We start from the raw sequence: 18,911 nt of genomic DNA on the forward strand, positions 1-18,911 counted from the left end.
CATTTATTTATTGAGTAATTTATTTATTTATTTTTTATTCTGGCAGGTTCCGTCCTCCATAGAGGAAGGACTGTCCTCTTGTGAATAAAATGAAGTCAAACAGTTTAATGATCCACTCTCGCAAAGACAGTCACCTCTTACAAGAAGTACCTGTATTCATACAAAATTAATTCAAATATTTATAATTTTGATAACTGATTTGTTGTTTCATTTATCAAGCAAAAATCCAAAACATCCACTGGTTCCAGGCAGCTTATTGAGTGGGAGGATTTTCTGCTTTTCTGGGATTTTTTCAGGACAATAGATCAAAGAAAGATTTGAAGACTTCCCCTTGGGTTCTGGGAAATTGTGATAGCCATCTTTTTTAAACTAAACATGAATTGAAAAAATGATTGAAAGATTGAAATACTAGACTTAACTAACAGCTTTCAGTGAGTAAAAGTTCAAGGTTAAGCACCATTTTAACAGAAGACATGAAGAACACAAGAAAGCAACTTTACTGGAGAGAAGCAGAAAGACACAACAACTGCCACAAAACATGTCAGGAGTATTTTAGATATCAGATAATGAGAATTCATATGTTGCATCATGTCCCAACCCTCGTCAACACTATAAATGTTGTTCTCGGAGGGTTCCTCTCGTGGTCGCCTCTCATTAGACTCCCACTGTGCGAACATATAAATGATCCTCTGCCCACATGTATCTGCACGAAAGATTAATACTATTCAAACTCATTATATGCAGAGTCAGACACATTAAAGCACACAAACACAATGAAGGCACGTGTCCATTTGCCTAAAGATGTGAAGATTTACAAAGTCAAGGATGACATCATACAACCTTTTTACACACATGAACACACACACACACACATACTCATTCAAATTGACGCCTCTTGATGCACTCTCTGCTGAAACATGTAAATCAGTCAACAGTCACAGGATTACTGCATGTTTATTTAACTCTGTGGTACACTGAACGTCATGGGAAAAACAAGCAGAGACCTTTTTGGAACCAGGCCATTGATTTCTTCTTCAGTGAAGCATCCATATTATTGTTGGAGGTGAATGAAAGGCTGACAGCCTGGCGAACACTCAATCAGCAATTTTGCAGAGAATATAATACATTTTTTTTTACCTGTTACCTGTTATTCTCAGGGTGAAAACCTTTCCTCTATGACACAAAATGATATGATACTGTTGAAGGGTCCAGCAGAGAATTATAAATAAGATTTAAAATGTGAATGCAATTTGAGAAATTCGGGCACATTTCTGAGGAAGTTCACATTTTCTGATTCAGGGGAACTCCACCGATTTAACACATTCAACTCAAGGACTTGGGGAGTACGACTGTGAAACAAGTTGCCTCGTGTGGCTCCAGACGGAGCTGCGTCAAGTCTCATAAATTGATAAGGTGATGTCACTTGAGTCAGTGTCGATTGAAGACTACAAGTTTAGCACGGCCCTGGTTCCCTCGACAGAAAGACAATTTTTCCATTGGATTTTTGCAAAAAAATAAGCTCTGTGGCAAACACACGTTTATGATACGTACACGTTTTGTTCAGCAAGATAATCTATACAAATGAACACCACTTCTATGAATTTTGAAGCGTGAATGCAATCGTCAGAGTGCTATCAAAATGCTAACATAAGGCTATAAACAAACTACACCACGGTCGCATGAACGTGGGTATAAACAATGGGGCTGTAAAGGCAGACGAGTCGGCGTGATGACATTTAGTACTCCTAATTTGGCCACCTGTTAGCAATCAACTGTTTAAAGACACGTAAAAGCTTCAAAATTCATGAGTGGGGTATTTACTGACGAATCTCTTAAGCTTATGTCAGACATCTGACTAAAAACCCATTGACTTCCAGACGAAGGAACCAAAAGTACTAAAATGTTATCTCATTTCTTGGTTTTAGGAAAGTGGAAATTTTCTGAAAGCTTCGAGTTCACAACTTGTGACGTTTTTGTTGACTTGTCAGAAATGGCGGAGGCCATGGAAGTAACATTTTTGGTACATAATAAGTGAATATATTGTAATTTTAGTCGTATATTGTAATTCTTCGGAATTGTATAATATATCCGAGGAAAATGTTGATATTCCCAACGACCTCATCTTTTTCCTCTGTCATTATGCCTTTGTATTTACGGCATTATGTACCCACTTGCTAGCTTGCTAAACTGTTTGCCTCTGTGGCTTCTAGATGTTGACAGTAACATTAATATTGCCGTTGCTTAGCAGCAGATTTAACCACTTGAACGCCAAACATATTGTCTACGCGACTGACCATGTTGTAAAAACGAGCTCACAAGTTTCATTTGAAGGCAACAATATTCCTGTAGCACTCTACTGTCAGCGGTCGTGCTGCATTGTGGATAATGTAGGCGGCAAATTTTGATAAGGAATAAAAGAGATGACATCTCTGCTTCTTCTGCATCGATTTTTATAAAAAAAATAAAAAAATTAAATGTGCATCTTGAGTTCTACAGTGTTTTAGGGGTGCAATGTTAAATCGGTGGAGTACTCTTTTAAGGGAAGACTACAAAAATAAAAGAGTAATTTAAAAACAAGCTCTGCATGAAACCACAAAGTCAAGTTATTTCCTCACAGACTGTCGACGCAACTCAGAACTGTAAACCCATTTGACATCATACTTAGGCCGTGAAAATAACAAATAATCATTTGTAAATTGAAAGCCATCACCCTTTAACGAGAAGTTAGGATTTTTAGAATTACGCTAATTTGCTTTAATGCCGAAGATTATGTGACAAGATCGAGATACCACTCTCATATCTGTATATCTAAATATGAAGCTACAGCCAGCAGCTGGTCAGCTTAGCTCATTACACGGCTTTGTTGAATACTCGATTCTGATTGGTCAATTACGGCAATCTATGGTCTGTTATTTCTATATAGCAGACCGTTGCTATGGACACAGTTCTGATCTCCGTACACAGCGAGCAGCGGAAGCAATAAAATCATTTTTAAAACAAAATAATTCTTGAATCAATAGTTTGTGTCAAATGATTGATTTCTTTAGTAAGTAGCTGTGTAATAAGCAAGATAATGTACAGCAAGCGTGTCATTATTGCAGAATGAATCTCTTTAGGGTGATTCTAGACTGCTCACCATGTCAGGGTTCATTTGGCAATAATGACCCGCTCGCTGTACATTATCCCTCATTTAGCATAAAGACTGGAAACGGAGGGAAACAGCGAGGCTGACAATGTCCAAAGGTAAAAAGCTAAGCTAAGCTAACCAGCTGCTGGTGTTAGCTTGATATATATCTGAAAGACATGAGAGCATTATACCGGTATATATCTTCTCCTATAACTCTTGCAAAAAGCAAATAGGCATATTTCCCAAAATTTCAAACTACTCCTTTATGAAAATATCCCAAAACATTAAATTAGGTAGACCAACATCTTCACAATCGAAATGATTCCTTATTGCGATCAATGACTTTGCTTACTGATGAAAAGATTACTGTATTTCCAAACAATTCTCTGATATGTTGATGTGAAATAAGAGTCAGATTCTGCGAGTAGAACACTAGGTGTATTACACAACAAATGCTTCAACTACCTCTTATGTACAGCTACATTTATACAAACGTGAGCCAGCACCTTGCAACAAAATCGCAAGAAGTAAAATCCTGAAAACTGTGACACTACAAACCAAAAAAAAAAACCCATTTAATTAAATCTCTAAATCACTTTCATCATTTACAATCTTTCATTCACATCTGTGGTTTCATCAAACTTATCAAAAGACACTGAGCTGGGGCGTAGGCACACCATTTTTTTAACGTGCCACACAACATGAACAAACTAAATGAAGACGGGTAAATGATCCTCTCACTCTCTGTGTTAATTAGCTTTAACCTTTTTAAAAAAAACAGTCCTCCATTAGGCACCAAGACATCTTTGATTTTCACTCACTTGTTTCCTGAAGCACATCATCTGACAGGACAATGAGCCCTCTTTGAATAGAAAACAGACACTGATTATATCCAGTATATCACTCATTGTTGTTATTGTCACCTCAGTTTTTTTTGTTTATTGCATAAAAAACTGGTGTGATAATAAAAAACACACATGATGAGTATGTTAAATTACTTTTTCCAATCTTCTTGCATACAAAAATACAACCCATTTACTTCCATGATTCAAAATATCCCCTTTACTGACAAATCTACACATACAGGAGTGCACTTTCATTTCCCTCTACTGACCTACGGCAGCTTGAAATAACATCAGAAAACACATCTGAGAAAGGATCTGAATGCTGAAAGTGAACTTATAGTATCTGGTTGGTTTTTACAACAGATTAAAGTGGCTGACTCTGCCAACGATATCTCCATCTCGACTGCATTCAGTCAAACTCTCCATCATACAGAGGAAAGGAGGGAAATTATGCAACACACTTTAGTGTTTGTGCGTCTTCAGCTACCAAGGAATCAGCTGGACAGGTGTGCAGATCAGCTGCATGCTAAGATGCTACGTGTCAATCTGTTCTTCTCTATTTCTTTCTCACTTTATCACAACGCACTTAGTCGTCTAGCTGCTGCTGCCTCCACCTCTCGAGGACCTTTAAGAACAATCACTACCTCCATCCTGCTCTAGTTTGCCCTCAGAGTGCCATTTAAAGGCTTACTGACCTTTCCACTAATATGATGGAATTACTGCCAAGGGTGACAGGCGGTGTGTGATGCATTGATTACTAAAAGTAATTGCAGCCAGAGAATGCATGAAGATCCAGGCTTGGGGGGGGTTTGCAGGTTGTTGGGGGTTTTTTTTAACGGTAACTGATGGTCCGACGTCACAGGCAGAAGAGGCGAGAGCCCTCTCTCCCCTCCTCCACCTCGCCCTGGGGGATACGGGGGAGCATAGCTGAACGGGTCAGACCCCAGAAACGAGGTGGAGACAAGTCCTTCTTGACGGCTGTGAACTTCCAACCCATGTGAGACCCGCAGGTTCGGCACTGAGCAATCGTCCAGGCGTACCTGAGAGCAAAGAGAGAGGACAACATTTGAGGACATTTGTTTGTAACATTTGACCTGTTATGTTCATTTTGAAGGTTCATACTTGTGATGTGATGTTCAAAAAACACTATTTTTCTCATACCGGCAGTGCTGTAGCACCTCTTTTCACCCTCTGGCAGGTATTATGCAAATGTGTTACTTGGTGACATCACCACATTACAGAAGAAAAAGCTGGACTTCAAGCAAGGTGTTTCAGGCAGTTCAGGAGCAGAGTAACTTTGGCGTGAAATTTGGGCTTTGTAACTTTGCAGACATTTTACACGCACAAAAAAACTATATAACACACTAAAGGAAAGGGAAAAGGCACAAAAGCTTAATAGGTCCTCTTTAACATAACATCTACTCTTTCTCCCTCATTGAAAAATTCAGAATCAATGAATATGCACATATTGTTAATTAAAAAAGTTTAGGTATTGGAGACAAGATGTCTCTTCACTGAAAAGTCCATTCTCAGCGTATGTGCTCTGGAGGATTAAAGTTTCTTCATCACACTTGTGTACAGTAAGTGCATATTGGACCACGATTGGCTTGTTGTGATGTCACAAATACACGTCTTGTGCCCGGGCCACACTGCCTGTGTGTGCAGCTAAGTCTCTTCTAGAGACTTGAGGTCTCATCTATTTTTTCTGCGTGCCGTGTGCAGTTCACAAATACAGTGAAAATTATCTTTTGATATATTGACATCATACCAGCAACATTACTACAGTTTCAGAGCCTCTATCTGTAGAATATGTCATAGACATTAAAAAAGTAAATATTTGTTTTGAACAGGTCAATTTAGTTCAGTTTAATTCTTTAGTGATAAATCAAATATGTCACAGTCCATATCAGCGACACAAATTCACAGCTCCTCTTCTGAGATCTCTGTTATGAATGCATTATGTGTTTTATTAGAAGAGCAGTTTGATTTGAAACAGACAACCTCGGGGAGGTTTCACTCCCCAGCTGCTCTCTAACAAGATCACCAACAAGAGACGCTCTAATCAAAATGTCTCACATTTATAAAGATGCATTTATGAAAGCACTGAAAGGCTCAGTGAGGCGTCTGAGTCAATCTATTCACTAGTCTGAGGGAGAAGCCAGGAGTATAGCAAAGTTACCCTGGAAACCAGCTGTGCAGTGTGGATGGCCTGCCGACCAGGTTGAGGTTGTTAGCTTTGTAGACAGTCAGGGTTTCATGGACGTAACCGTGAGGGTTTACGTATGCAGCCATGGGGCCGTACAGGGACAAGCTGCAGGGAGAGGAGAGGCACGTGGATTATGTTAGTAAACGGTTCACCCAAAAACAAAACATCAGAATGGTTCTTTTAAAGAAAGAATAAAAAAGCCAGAAACTGATTAGAGACTCCATTAAAAGGTATAAAGGGAGCCAAACAATGAGTTCATCATCACATATTGTTCAAATTCTAACACAGCAGTATTTCCACACCACATACTGTGCGTCAAGGTGGATTCTGTGCATAAAATGTGTATAATGTATACTATTAATTAATAGTTTACATCCAAAGATTCGTGGCAGACACTGGCTCAGATTACACAAAAAGTAGTGCTATGATGTTAGATGTTACAGAAACTGTGATAAATTCAAAAGCAGATCCCACTGTTCTGACTGCACAGATTATACTGTATGTGTTGCCTTGCTTACAGTATTGCAACACGTAAGGATAATGTACAGCGAGCCGGTCATTGTTGTGAAATAAACCCCTACAGGGCGATGCAAGACCCCGACGCGAAGCGGATTATTTCACAACAATGACCCGCTAGCTGTATATTATCCCGCTTATTACATGGCTACTTACTAATTTGACACAAAAACGGTCCACCAGAGCCCGAGACCAGAGCTGCGTCTATAGCAACGATCTGTTATACATAGCAACGGTCTGTTATAAAGAAATAACAGACCAAAGAATGCTGTGATTGACCAATCAGAATCAAGTATTCAACAAAACTGTGAAATAAATCGCAATATCGTAACCCCTGTATCATGATACGTATCGTATCGCCAGATTCTTGCCAATAAACAGCCCTATTCTAGAGTAAAATTGTATATTTCAGAATTGGACGCAGAATATATATAAAACACGGGGTGGACATATTTTTGAGGTAGTTAATTCAGGTTTAAACAACTTAAGGTTTAAAAAATCTAAACGTACTTTTCATCAGTGGTTTGAAATGAGTCCAGTCTTAATGAGTCTTAGTGTCGTTCTTATGGAAAAAAACAACACAAAAACTACAAAGCTAAGACATTCATTTTCCATAAGGATGGAAAATTTTGTTTTCAACTTTCAGCTCTACCAGATAATTATTTAGGTCTTTGCAGACAATAAAAAACACAAAAAAAAGAGACAGATTTTGGATCAGTTCCTCAAGTAGCAATATACTTTACTCCAGCTCTGGTTTTGGTCCCTAACTGAAAATGCATTAGCTACATACGTAGTTTTGTTAGTCAGAGGAAGTGTCTAACTTCAGAAATCATATTAAACACATAATCATTCATTCACTCAGACTATCTGGATGTCCTCAGACAAAACAGTTAATGCACTTTTCCCCTAAACATAGAGCGAGGCTCTGGACAGTTTCATTGGTTCTGTGTTTGACTCTTGGACAAACACATTAACTATCATCACACATCATAGGCAGTTATGAAATTACATTATATAACAGCGTATGTGTGAGTGTGCAGGGCCACTTTTGTTCATGATGTAGCCACAGACTTTATGCAACCTCCACACACAGAGTCAAATCAGTGCTTACTTTGACATGTTGAAATTACAGTAATTACTGTGATGAAGGTAAATACAAAAATAAAAGAAATAATAAATGGGAGCAGTTTTGTTCCTGGTAGAGTACCAAAGTCAAACTGCTTTAATGTATTTTTTACATTAACCTCAACTGCTACAGGGGAGAAATCATTTGTTTCTATAAAAACTAAAAATTAAAAAGCAGCCTAAAATTTAACATTTCTGTTTTTCAGTGAAATTAAAAAGACATGCAGCCTACTAATGTCATTAACGGTAAAAGTAGGAGCAACAAGTAGAAATGCACCAATTTCCAATTTTTTAAAAGTCTGCTGATTCTGATTTTCTTTATTTCTAAGAACTATAATTGACAGCATACACAAACATTTTTGTAACTTTTCTTTCGTCAAAAAAAAAATCGATCGGTGCATCTCTATCAACAAACACTTCGAAGACAGAAATTTGTGCATCTATGTGTTTAAAAACGTTAAAGCTCCATTTAAGTGATATTTTTAACTGCTGAATCAAATGACCTCTGATGTTGCTGATTAGACTGGATGCAGCTTTCAGACATTTTCTTGTTCTGGTTACCTGACTGGCAGGTGAAGAAAGTGCAACATCCACTTTAATATCCACAGTGATGAATTATGTCTCTCAAACAAATGTCAATGTAAAGTTTATATTAACACTGTGCTGAAAAACATTTGTAATAGCCGAGCCACAACATGCAGAAGCACTGACCTGAAGATCTCATTTTTTGTGGTGATTTCTGTGTCCGTGCACTGCTTACAGCACAGGGACGTGCACTGAGGAGAGGAGAGATAATAAAGGGTTAAAATCATGTATACACGTCAGACGTTGTCAATGCAAAGTCTTCTAATTACTGAGGCTCATTCAGGATGCTATAATAATCCACCCCAGCCTTTATGCTTCCACAAGAGCCACTAGCTGGACGACACGAGTTCAGGTCTACAGCGTGTGACCAGCGACACTCTCTGCATTAAGGAGGATTATTATCCTCAATCAGACAGGAAGGAAAGAGCAAATAAGAGATAATAGACGGGGCACATTAAAGAAGCACTTTACACATCCGGTGACATTCGGTGTGTGTGTGTGTGTGTATGTGTGTGTGTGTGTGCGCATGTGTGTGCTGCCTTCCTCACTCAGGAATATATATAATTTCTGTCATTAGATGATTCAAATATAAATGATACTAACGATAGATAGATAGAACAAATAATAGAGATACAAATAAAAAAAATAATGTTAAAAAAGCCCAAAAAGCCTACCCTACCTAGGCCTACCTCCACTACTAGATAGATAGATAGATAGATAGATAGATAGATAGATAGATAGATAGATAGATAGATAGATAGATAGATAGATAGATAGATAGATTTTTTTTTTAAATAGACTAAAGTGGCACATCTTACATAATAAGTTGATCGTGAAAGCTAATGATAACGGCCAAAATGTTAATTGTCATTAAGGTAAATCCCATCATAGCGCACCCAAAAGAACCACATTCAAACCACAAGACAATACAGTGTGAGTTCATAATCAACCAGTGTTTAGATGGTTGATACATTTAGCTGGAGGCCTAATAAGTAATATGGTTGTGTCATGGTCTCTACCTCTCTCCGAGCCTCTCCTTATGTTTCCTCTGTGTTCCCTGCCCTCTCGTAGTGTCCCTGTGTGTCCGTCTGTGTGTGGGCGTGGATACGCCTGCTCCTGAACTCTGGAAGCTGGCACACCTGAATCTCATCATCCATCAACCCTGGCTTTCCTCCAAGTCTTCGTCAGATCGTTCCGTCTACTACAGCGGTAGCTACGATCTCAGGCCTTACAATTCCTGTTTTTTTTTTGTCTCTTTGTTTAAACTCTGCTTCCTTGTGCTCAGATCAACCTCTGCCTGCCAGTCTGCTGCCCTCCTGCTTACTCTCAGCCGTCAAACCCAACTCCTCGCTCCTGTTAATTCAGCCACTGGATCAGCCCCAAGAACACTCACCCTTTGCCTCGCCTGTCTGCCGTTGTCTCCTCTCAGTAAACCCAAGTCTGAAATAACAATAATAATTTGTACCTGCTTTCAGAGTCTGTGTGCTGCGTTCTGGGTTCACTCTATGCAGGTTGAAGATTTTGACTGGCTGAGTTAAATGAACAGTGAAGGCCTCTACCTGTCTGGCCATCAAATTCACATTATTAGTGATATTTTTGTCAATATTATCTCGACAGAGATATTTTGGTACATTTTAATAATTGAGTTTGTCCATATCACTCCGCCTATTTTTTTTGTAATGTCCGGGGGCTTGACAATACTTTTCAAAAATGCAAATTGAATTTCAAGTTCCACGTATTAGTTTTGTGGTCGAAACCGGAGGGGTGGGTGCTATGCTTCCACAACGACGCTGTCAGCTGTAACCATCGTATGAGCGCAGTGCAGGGGTTGCGGCCATGAGCTAGCCAGGCACGCTCACATGCAATGAAAGTATGCGTGGCCAGCCCAGCTATGTCAACAAAGCAAGGAGAAGCTTGGATCACTACACACACAGAGCAAGAGCGACTTTATTCTCTGCTCGGGTGCATATTACTCCTCTATATCTTTACATAGCTAATAGTTGTTTGATGCTTTGTTTAAAATATGGATTTTAGGGGAGAGGTGAGGCAGACAAGATGAAGTGAGAACTGCTTCAACACGGTCTACAACCTTTTGTCTGGGTCCAACCTGCTCTTCAGAACAAATATACCCTTTCAGACGACTCATGAACATCAATATTTAGAAAGGAAAATTAACAATAAGCTTTAATATCCATTAATAATAATTTTCTGCTGTGTGAATGAAAGATGTTTTTTTAATAAATATCTACCAAATGAGTCTTTACAGGTCAAATGTGTCGAACAGCTAATGTCTACTGCATGTTCACTACCGATTGTTACGGGCGACAAAATTAAACCATCTTTCTCTTGGTTTATTATGTGAAGGCTTGGACTGAAATATTGCAGCAATAATACATCTGTCAGCCCTTGACAGGCATCGTTAAATATACCAAAGAACATCAGACGGAAAAACAGACACAGTCTGTGCAGAATGACGCAGGAACACCAGATCTTATCACAGCATGAGGGAGATGGTGGCTGCAGGGACAGAGAAGAACGGTCGAGGTGGTTGGGCGGGGATGAGGGGTTAGTAGTGGTGACTTTTCCTTACCCGGTCCATGATGTCCAGCTCACAGCGAAGTCTCTGTATGGCACTGCCAATCTTCAGCAGCTGGAGCCGCAGAACGTCATCTATGGGCAGACAGGCCGCCACTCTGTAGGAAAAGTCTGACAGAAACCAGACAGAAGGGGGAAGACAGGGATTAAAAGAAGGAAGGAAAGAAAGCACAAAGAACACAAACAAAAGAGGCGTACGTGCGCATGTGTGTACGCGCCTGCAATCCGTCTGTAACACACTGAGCAGAGGCTGACCTACGGCGTTCGTAGGGAGAGAGTCGTCCTTCAGATTCTCGTCCCATTCATGGAGCTGTTTCTTCACTCTGTTCATGAGCGACTCCTGAGAGGTGAGACACAGGAAGCAGAGAAAACGTGGTTTACATTCACTCATATGTGATGTTTATATACTAGTATGGAGGAAATTCCATAAGTGCACGCAGGCTGCAGTACTCACAGAGTCGTAGAGTGCGTAGACCCAGGGCGGCCATGGCGTCAGATTGGCACAGTGAAACTTCCTCTGTAATGAACAACAGACGCACCATTAACTCAATACATCTTCATACAATGATAACTGAAGTACATTACCCAGTTTATCTTCCCTTCCCACATTGCTATTACTGACATACATATCATGGCCAAAAGTATGTGGACACCAAAAGCAAAATGTAGTTTAGCCACCTAAAAGAATTGTCACCTAAAAAAAATCAATATCAATTTTAAGTGTACACTATATTTAGAATCATTTCACAGTTTTCTTTTTCATTAAACAATTCATTTTACCTTTCAGAACACGGTAGTTGCTGGTCTACCGCTGCCTTGATCAGTTCGTTTGTTTGTGTTATTGTATGACTTTGGTGAATCCCAACTAATCAATAAAATAAAATAATAACACTAACTAACTAACTGATCGAGGCAGCAGTAGACCAACAACTACCATGTTCTGCAAGGTCAAATTACAGGTTTTGTCAATGGAGTCTGGTTGATTTGGCGAGAGCATAGATAACAGCTTCAGTTCCCAGTAGGAAACATAGACTATATAGCTGTTTCACAGCAAGGTAAATATTCTATATATAGCAGACACTTAAACTGATATTGTTTTTTTTTAGGTGAGCCTTTCTTTTAGGTTGCTAAAATACATTTTGCTGCTTCTCCCGTCCACAGCAGTACATTACTTTGCTTCCGTGCGGTAACTCCTGTTTGCTTCTCCAAACTGGGGGCGTGCCGACTGTCCTCAAATGTAGGTAATACACTGACTATGGATAAGTGTGTCGTACAACCTCACCTCAACACTCATATGACATATCCGGTTCTGCCGGCTTCCTTCTAGCTGTAATAATGGATATATTGGCTATAATTCATCACTTTTATTATCTTATGATACACCCATGGGCTGTATGCTGTAAGCCTGTACCGTGGTGGATGTGTAAACGTCTCTGTTCCTAAACAACTGGCTTTCGGCCAGTAGCTAGTAGAGCTAGTAGCATGACATAAACAGAATTTAATGGAGTTGTGGGCTATTTACTAACATGCAGGGCAAAATCACAGGGCACAACCTCTTCTACATCCATGGTCTGTGGTCTATTGTACATCTATTTTGGAGGTCCTTGATGTGAAAAAGTTTGAGATGGCTCTCAAAATCTGTGTGCTGGATTTTTCTAACTTCCATTTATGTCCATCGCTCACTTTCTGCTCCTCTGGGAAGCGGCCGGGCAAAAAAGTTTAATTAATAAATAAATAAATAAGTAAGTGAATAGTTATAATAGTGTGCATATTTATAGTATTTTTATTGTTCAACACAGGCCATTTCGGTAGAGACATTAAATATGACGATAGAATAGAAAGAATTTAGTTTTACTTCTGTACGGTACTTTGTAGGTGGACGTTTTACTGGCGTCCGATAGTCGCTTTCAGTCGAAAATGGCGAAGGCGTCGCTCTGCTGCTGGGCGCTGACGTTGCAATGGAACAAACAATTGATTTTCACTTCTTAGCAATATACGTTCTTTGTCTAGGCATCAACCACCGTCAACATGAGCAGAGGTCTAATCAGCAATCAGAACCATAGTCCAAAATATGAAAGATATTGCCAAAAGAAAAGAATACAAAATTTAAATGGTTCCAGCTTTTCCTTGTCTTACATTGTAGTAAATTGAATATCTTTGGATTTTAGACTGCTGGTCTGACAAAAACAGACATTTAGAGTAGTCACCTTGGACTCTGGGTAACTTGGACATTTTCACTATTTTAGGATGTTTTATAGACCAAACAATAAATCAATTGATTTAGAAAATCTATAATTTGATCATTATAGTTGCAGTCTTATTTCTTACTCCTGCACATGTGTACTACATGTACTCTAAGTGTCTGACCTGTTGGTAGTTATGCCACCAGCGCTGGGCCTGTTTGCAGCTCTGAGTCGGGGGTTTGGAGGAGGGGTGCATGTGGAGCCTGGAGAGGGGCGCTAGCTGCACGGCAGAGAGGGGATCTGGAAGGATTCGTTCTGGAAGGATCTGTACTTTGGCTTGTCTGATCCTGAGGAGACAAACGAAGGGAGACAATAACATTGGTCGTGGAAAAGAAACACAGGCAAGGAGAGCAACAGAAGTGCGAGTGACACCAAGCAGATGAATAACAGATTAAACAAATGGTGTGCTGGCTGAATGCTATAAGGTGTATGACAGGATGTTTGTGAATCTGAGATGATCATAAAGAGGTGCTGTCTGTACTTTACCTCTTTTAGCAATAATAAATATTTCTCCAGCTCCACCTCCACCCAAGATGCACTCAGTGAACTCCCTGGAGCTCAGACAAACAAACGTTCCCTAAGCAATAGCACATGCACGAGCAGGTGTAACCATGAACCAGAGCACACAACTAAAATGGCATTCAGTTCAATCCTGCCAAAAGACAATATGCAATGTTAAAGTTATATCTATTTAATGCATAAACAGCAAAGAAAATCCACAAAACTGCTGCCATAATGTTCAGCAATCCAAAATCTTTTTAGAGACGTTACAGAGAGGAAGAGAAGTGTATTGAAATATACAGTATACGCTGTTTCAATATTCAGTACACGTGACCTCAGAGGACACAACGGCAGATTCCATTTAAGTGGCCAATAATTTCTATTATATGCTTGTTGGGGTCATTTACAGTACAACAAAAGGTTAACCGGATTATGGCAACCAATTTATGTGCATTACACAACAGCAACTAAAGAAAGAGGGACATATGTCTGTATGAAGACCCAGTTTTATGGACAGTAAACCTCAATGATTTCCTGAACAGTGGAGGATGTAAGTAGACATGATCTATAGTATGACCGTTAAACAACAGTTAAATAGGCAGCTCTTCTCCATAGATGCTTCCATTGTTTACTGTGACAAAAGGAAGCACAACGGACGGGCTTTGCATTTTCTTGTTACCCACACAGACTATAAAAATTAAACCCTCTCGAGAGTATGTAGAAGGAAAACTAGAACAAAACCACAATGAACTCATCTTTAAAGAACAACTCACAGAAAAACCTGAGTGTGTACATTTACAGGAGTAACTCAACAAATACAATCATCTGAAGCTGACTATGAGGTTCTCAGTGTACTTTTTGAAGATGACTGTGAATAGTTAGTCTGCCCTCTAGCTGTGAACTTTGAGAGCACCACTTGAGTCATTTTGGAAAAAACAGCCCTGACCGTAACAGGCAAGATTTGGCAGGTCAAAAACTGATATCTGATGTGATGTCGGTTTCTTTGAGTAAATATGCATCACGTATGATGTATGTAAAAAAAAACTGACACCTCAAAGTTTGATTTCATTGTTTATATCGACTAAAAACATCTGAGGAAATTGAATATTTTCAATTTGTCATGCTTGCACTCAAAATGAATGTGAATACAGAGGCTGTTTAGGGTGAACACACACGTGTATATGATCCACTGATCTGCAGTCCACAGTGCTGCTGGTTTTCTATCTTATCAGGTGGTTGATAACAGATTATTTCATTCAGGTTATGAATCATTCCCTGCCTAGATGATAACGATGAAAACCTGCAGGGCTCTGAATCCTGCAAACAACCACAGGCTCACTCCATGTGAGAACCACAACACAATGTTTATATCTTTATTTATAGAGTGCAGCTCTCATTCAAATGTGCACATGCATTTAGCCCTGACCTTTTGTTTATGAGGGAATTAAACTTACCCGTCTGCTTGAGTTCTTATCTCATGGACCTTGAACCTCTGCCTCCCCACAGCTTTCACTTTGACAGTTTCAATCCCATATTCCTGCTCTTCTCGGTAGGCATAAATTTCAGCTGTTGTCCCAAACTCTGCCTCCGGCTCGGCTGCATCACTGTTGGAAGCAGATAACAAACAAAACCATTAAAATTACACTCCAAAAATAATAAAAAATGACACTCCAGTGATTTAATATTGTACTTCTATGAGGCTGGGGGACTCAGAACAGACCTACAAAAACAATGGTAAAAACCAAAGCAGCAGACATTTACTGACTTTCAGCGCCTCATTTGGGTCAAGCTCCAAAAACACTGGATCCTACATTTCCCATCATGCACACTTTATGTTCAATGTATTGGTTGTTGTCGATTTTCAAATATTGATATTTTATTTTACTTTACAGGAAAATGTATTTTAGATAATGGAAAGAAAAAAATATATATATGGGTGTCTTCTTTTTTTCATGAGCTTTTAGACACGTAACAGAAGGGAAATGAAAAAGAGAACTAAAGTAATACAGAAGAAGACATAATGTAGATATTGAAGGAATGGCTCTTTTTTTTTTCAATTTAACAACCTGGAAGATTTACCCAACATGTAATAACCACAGACTTAAAAGGTACAGTGTGTAGGATTTGGTGACATCTAGTGGTGTGGTTGCAGATTGCAACCAACTGAGTACCCCTCTGCTCACTCCTCCCTTTCCAAGACTGCGATTTAAGTGAGCCGCCGAGTGCAAAACCGTGGAACACGATTCTTAGTTTCAGGTGATTACACACTAATGTAAACATAGTTATAAATATTATATTCTACTTCTGTTAATAGATCCCCTGTAATGTTACACACGGTTCCTTTAACAGCATCTTTTCATTAGAACCTCCAACCAAGCCGAGAGGATACCCAGATCTTTCAAACTCCATGCATCCTATTTGTAACACAGGCTTTCTGTTAAAAAGTCTCCAAGCTCAAGATAACCCTCATGATATCATCAGGATTATTTTCTCAGACTTTAAAAAGATCTTAAAGTGTCTCAGAAAACAGTTTTCATAAGATAAATAGTACTCCTCGTGACTAGTAAACACTTTAAACTGGTACGTCAAAGAAAGAAATGCTCTCTATTTATCAGATCTGTCCAGTCTGTGATGGTCGACAATGGCTACAGATCCATTTGCATTTCTACTTACCTGTGTGCGAGCACAGCAAAGGTGCGGTCTTTCTGGATGACGCTTCGCATCATGCTGACCTCCTGCGGCCTGAACAGCTGCAGAGGCAGCGTCTGACCTGGCACCAGCATCACAGCTGTGTGTGGCAGCACAGGGATGGTCTGACAGCTGTCTTCATCGTGGACTGTACGGCCGTGAAATTCCTCCATGTCGGAACCCAGGTACTGCCACCACAAGGGTCAGAGTCAACACAACACAACAACAGCTGCAGAAAAAACTAACCACACAGCTCCCTGACAGATTAAACAAAACTATGGGAAGGTAAAATTACACGCTGTGGTGTGCTGGGGAGGCAGCACAACTAAGAGGGGCACCTCAAGGCTGGACAAGCTGATCAGGCGGGCCTGCTCTGTGGTCGGCATGGAGCTCGACTCTCTGGTGACGCTGGCAGAGGAAAGAACACTCAACAGACTGCTGGCCATACTGGACAATGCCAGCCATCCTCTGCATGCTGTCATCACCAAACAGAGGAGCTGGTTTAGCGGCAGGCTGCTGCTCCCCAGGTGCTCCACAGACAGACTCAGGAAATCCTTTGTCCCCCGAGCCATCAAACTGTACAACACCTCTCTAGACAAAGGAGGACGGTCACGCAGTGCACTTTCATAGACTAAGCTACTGGAGTTACCCTGCACTATACTCATTTTTAACAGTCTCTTCTGCACTATATTCACTTTTTTAATAGTCGTGTATCACAGCTGTTACCCTGCTTTATATTCAGTTTTAACCATGTTATTCATCTCCTTGTGTTTTTATATCTGGTATATTTTTTTGTACTTTGTAATTCTTCTTCTTCTTAGTCATCTTGGCCCCCTTGGGAGCATAGGGCGTCCACCATGGATCTCCACCTCACTCTCTTCTGTGCAGTGGTCTTTGCTTCTTGCCAGGAGGTCCCGATCTTATCTAGCTCGTCGAGCATGGACCGTCTCCAATTGGTTTTTGGTCTCCCTGGCTTCCTCTTTCCTTGTGGGTTGTAGTCCAGAGCTTGTCTTGTTATGTTTGTTTCTTGTTTTCTGAGTGTATGCCCGATCCATCTCCACTTTCTCCTTTTGATTTCGTTGTTGATTCGCTCCTGGTTTGTCTGTTTCCAGAGGGCTGTATTTGTAATTTTTCTGGGCCACCATATCCTCAGTAGTAAAATGAGTTGTACTTTGCACTGCTAACTTTTTTACTGCCTTTTTACTAACATGTTTTGCATTATGGAACTGTGATGCTGGAAACTTGAATTTCCCTCGGGATCAATAAAGTTACTATCTATCTATCTATTTATCTATCTATCTATCTATCTATCTATCTATCTATCCATCTATCTAGTGAACATGTAGAAATAGAAAGCATCACTCACAGCATGTGATGTAGGGAGACTGGGGTCAAAGGTGATGAGGGTGGGCTTCTCTGCATCCTCACTGTCTCGGTCCTCAGTCTCCATGTCATCTTCCTCCTCCTCTTCCTCATTGTCTGTCATGGCACAGCAAACACACAGGATCACAGTTAATGCTAGTTAGCTCCTTTAGTGTCTCCTAACTACAACGTCATCATGTTAAAGAGTCTCTCTGGTGGTAATAATGAGTATAAGAGCCAGCAGAGGTTGAGGATGTGATGTCTGACAGTGGCCTGTTGTTGGAGACATGCTAGCTTAGCTTTAGCTGGCCGTTACCAGGGAGACGGGATTAACGGTGTTCCGGTTGAACCACCGAGCAGAACCGACCAGTCAGTCGGTGAGTTAACGTGTTACCTGGTAGAAGATGTAACTGGTTGCCCATGTTGTCGTTGATGTTGTCTTCACCTCCTCCCCTCTCGTCAGCCATATCCTTGTGTTTACAATACTGACTCTTCTTCTTCTGCGGTGTCTTCTTCGTCCTGCAGCTTCCGGGAGGATCCAGAGCGCCCCCTGGTGACGTCACAACATTTAACACTGCGTTCAATTATTACACAGACTAAAATAGTCCACTGGGATTATGTTTTGGGTTGCTAGACTTTTTTCTGTCATGCTCTTCCCCTTTGAAGGCCACAATTAAAAAAAGAAAAAAGATGTAATTTAACTTTTGTTTTACTCCATGTTTTCCCCTTCTGCAGTGACTGTTCAATTCTCCCAGTTTGGAAACCACCTTGGAAGCACGATGCAGACCTTGAAAACACCTTGAAAGATGCAGTAGCCTATAAACCATACTGTAAATTTCATTTTCCAGGAAAATGAAGGTGCTTTTTGCCATGAAACACATTGATGGATGCATTCAGGGGGCAGGTGTCACAACCGTCTTCAAAATATTTGCTTTCCCACCAGTTGATTTAGGTTTATTGATCAATGTTTTATAAAATAAAAATAGGGATCATTCTTTAAAGCGACTGTTTGTAAAAATCTGAAATTGCTTGTTAACAGCGACACCTGTGGCCGTTAAGTCAACGAAAGTCAGCGTCGGGTTCGCGCTTGTGCTCGCTCTACATAGACATGAACGAGC

General features: G+C 40.1%; 1 protein-coding gene across 2 annotated transcripts; it reads right to left on the bottom strand.

Annotated features, from left to right (window-relative positions):
* Nucleotides 1–481: 481 nt before the first annotated feature.
* crbn (cereblon) lies at nucleotides 482–18,348 on the bottom strand. 2 transcript variants are annotated; one of them, XM_037775790.1, is made up of 11 exons: nucleotides 18,188–18,348; nucleotides 17,798–17,910; nucleotides 16,417–16,619; nucleotides 15,198–15,347; nucleotides 13,367–13,529; nucleotides 11,454–11,516; nucleotides 11,255–11,339; nucleotides 10,995–11,110; nucleotides 8,531–8,595; nucleotides 6,152–6,283; nucleotides 482–5,012 (listed from the first exon to the last, which is right to left on the bottom strand). In XM_037775790.1, the coding sequence occupies exons 1-11, from the start codon at nucleotides 18,258–18,260 to the stop codon at nucleotides 4,829–4,831; spliced, it is 1,347 nt and encodes a 448-aa protein (XP_037631718.1). In that variant the 5' UTR covers nucleotides 18,261–18,348; the 3' UTR covers nucleotides 482–4,828. The 2 variants fall into 2 exon arrangements, with proteins under 2 accessions (XP_037631718.1, XP_037631726.1); XM_037775798.1 differs by lacking the exon at nucleotides 482–5,012 and adding an exon at nucleotides 9,870–9,963.
* Nucleotides 18,349–18,911: the final 563 nt, after the last annotated feature.

The sequence above is a fragment of the Sebastes umbrosus genome, chromosome 1 (genome assembly GCF_015220745.1).
Source record: "Sebastes umbrosus isolate fSebUmb1 chromosome 1, fSebUmb1.pri, whole genome shotgun sequence".
NCBI classification, from domain to species: domain Eukaryota; kingdom Metazoa; phylum Chordata; class Actinopteri; order Perciformes; family Sebastidae; genus Sebastes; species Sebastes umbrosus.

Coding starts and splice junctions, on each gene's coding strand:
- crbn (XM_037775790.1), bottom strand. CDS start 18,260: ATGGCTGACGAGAGGGGAGGAGGTGAAGACAACATCAACGACAACATG. Junction 11,340..11,453: donor TCTACGCACTCTACGACTCT/GTGAGTACTGCA, acceptor CTCACCTCTCAG/GAGTCGCTCATGAACAGAGT. Junction 6,284..8,530: donor ACAAAAAATGAGATCTTCAG/GTCAGTGCTTCT, acceptor CTCTCCCTGCAG/CTTGTCCCTGTACGGCCCCA.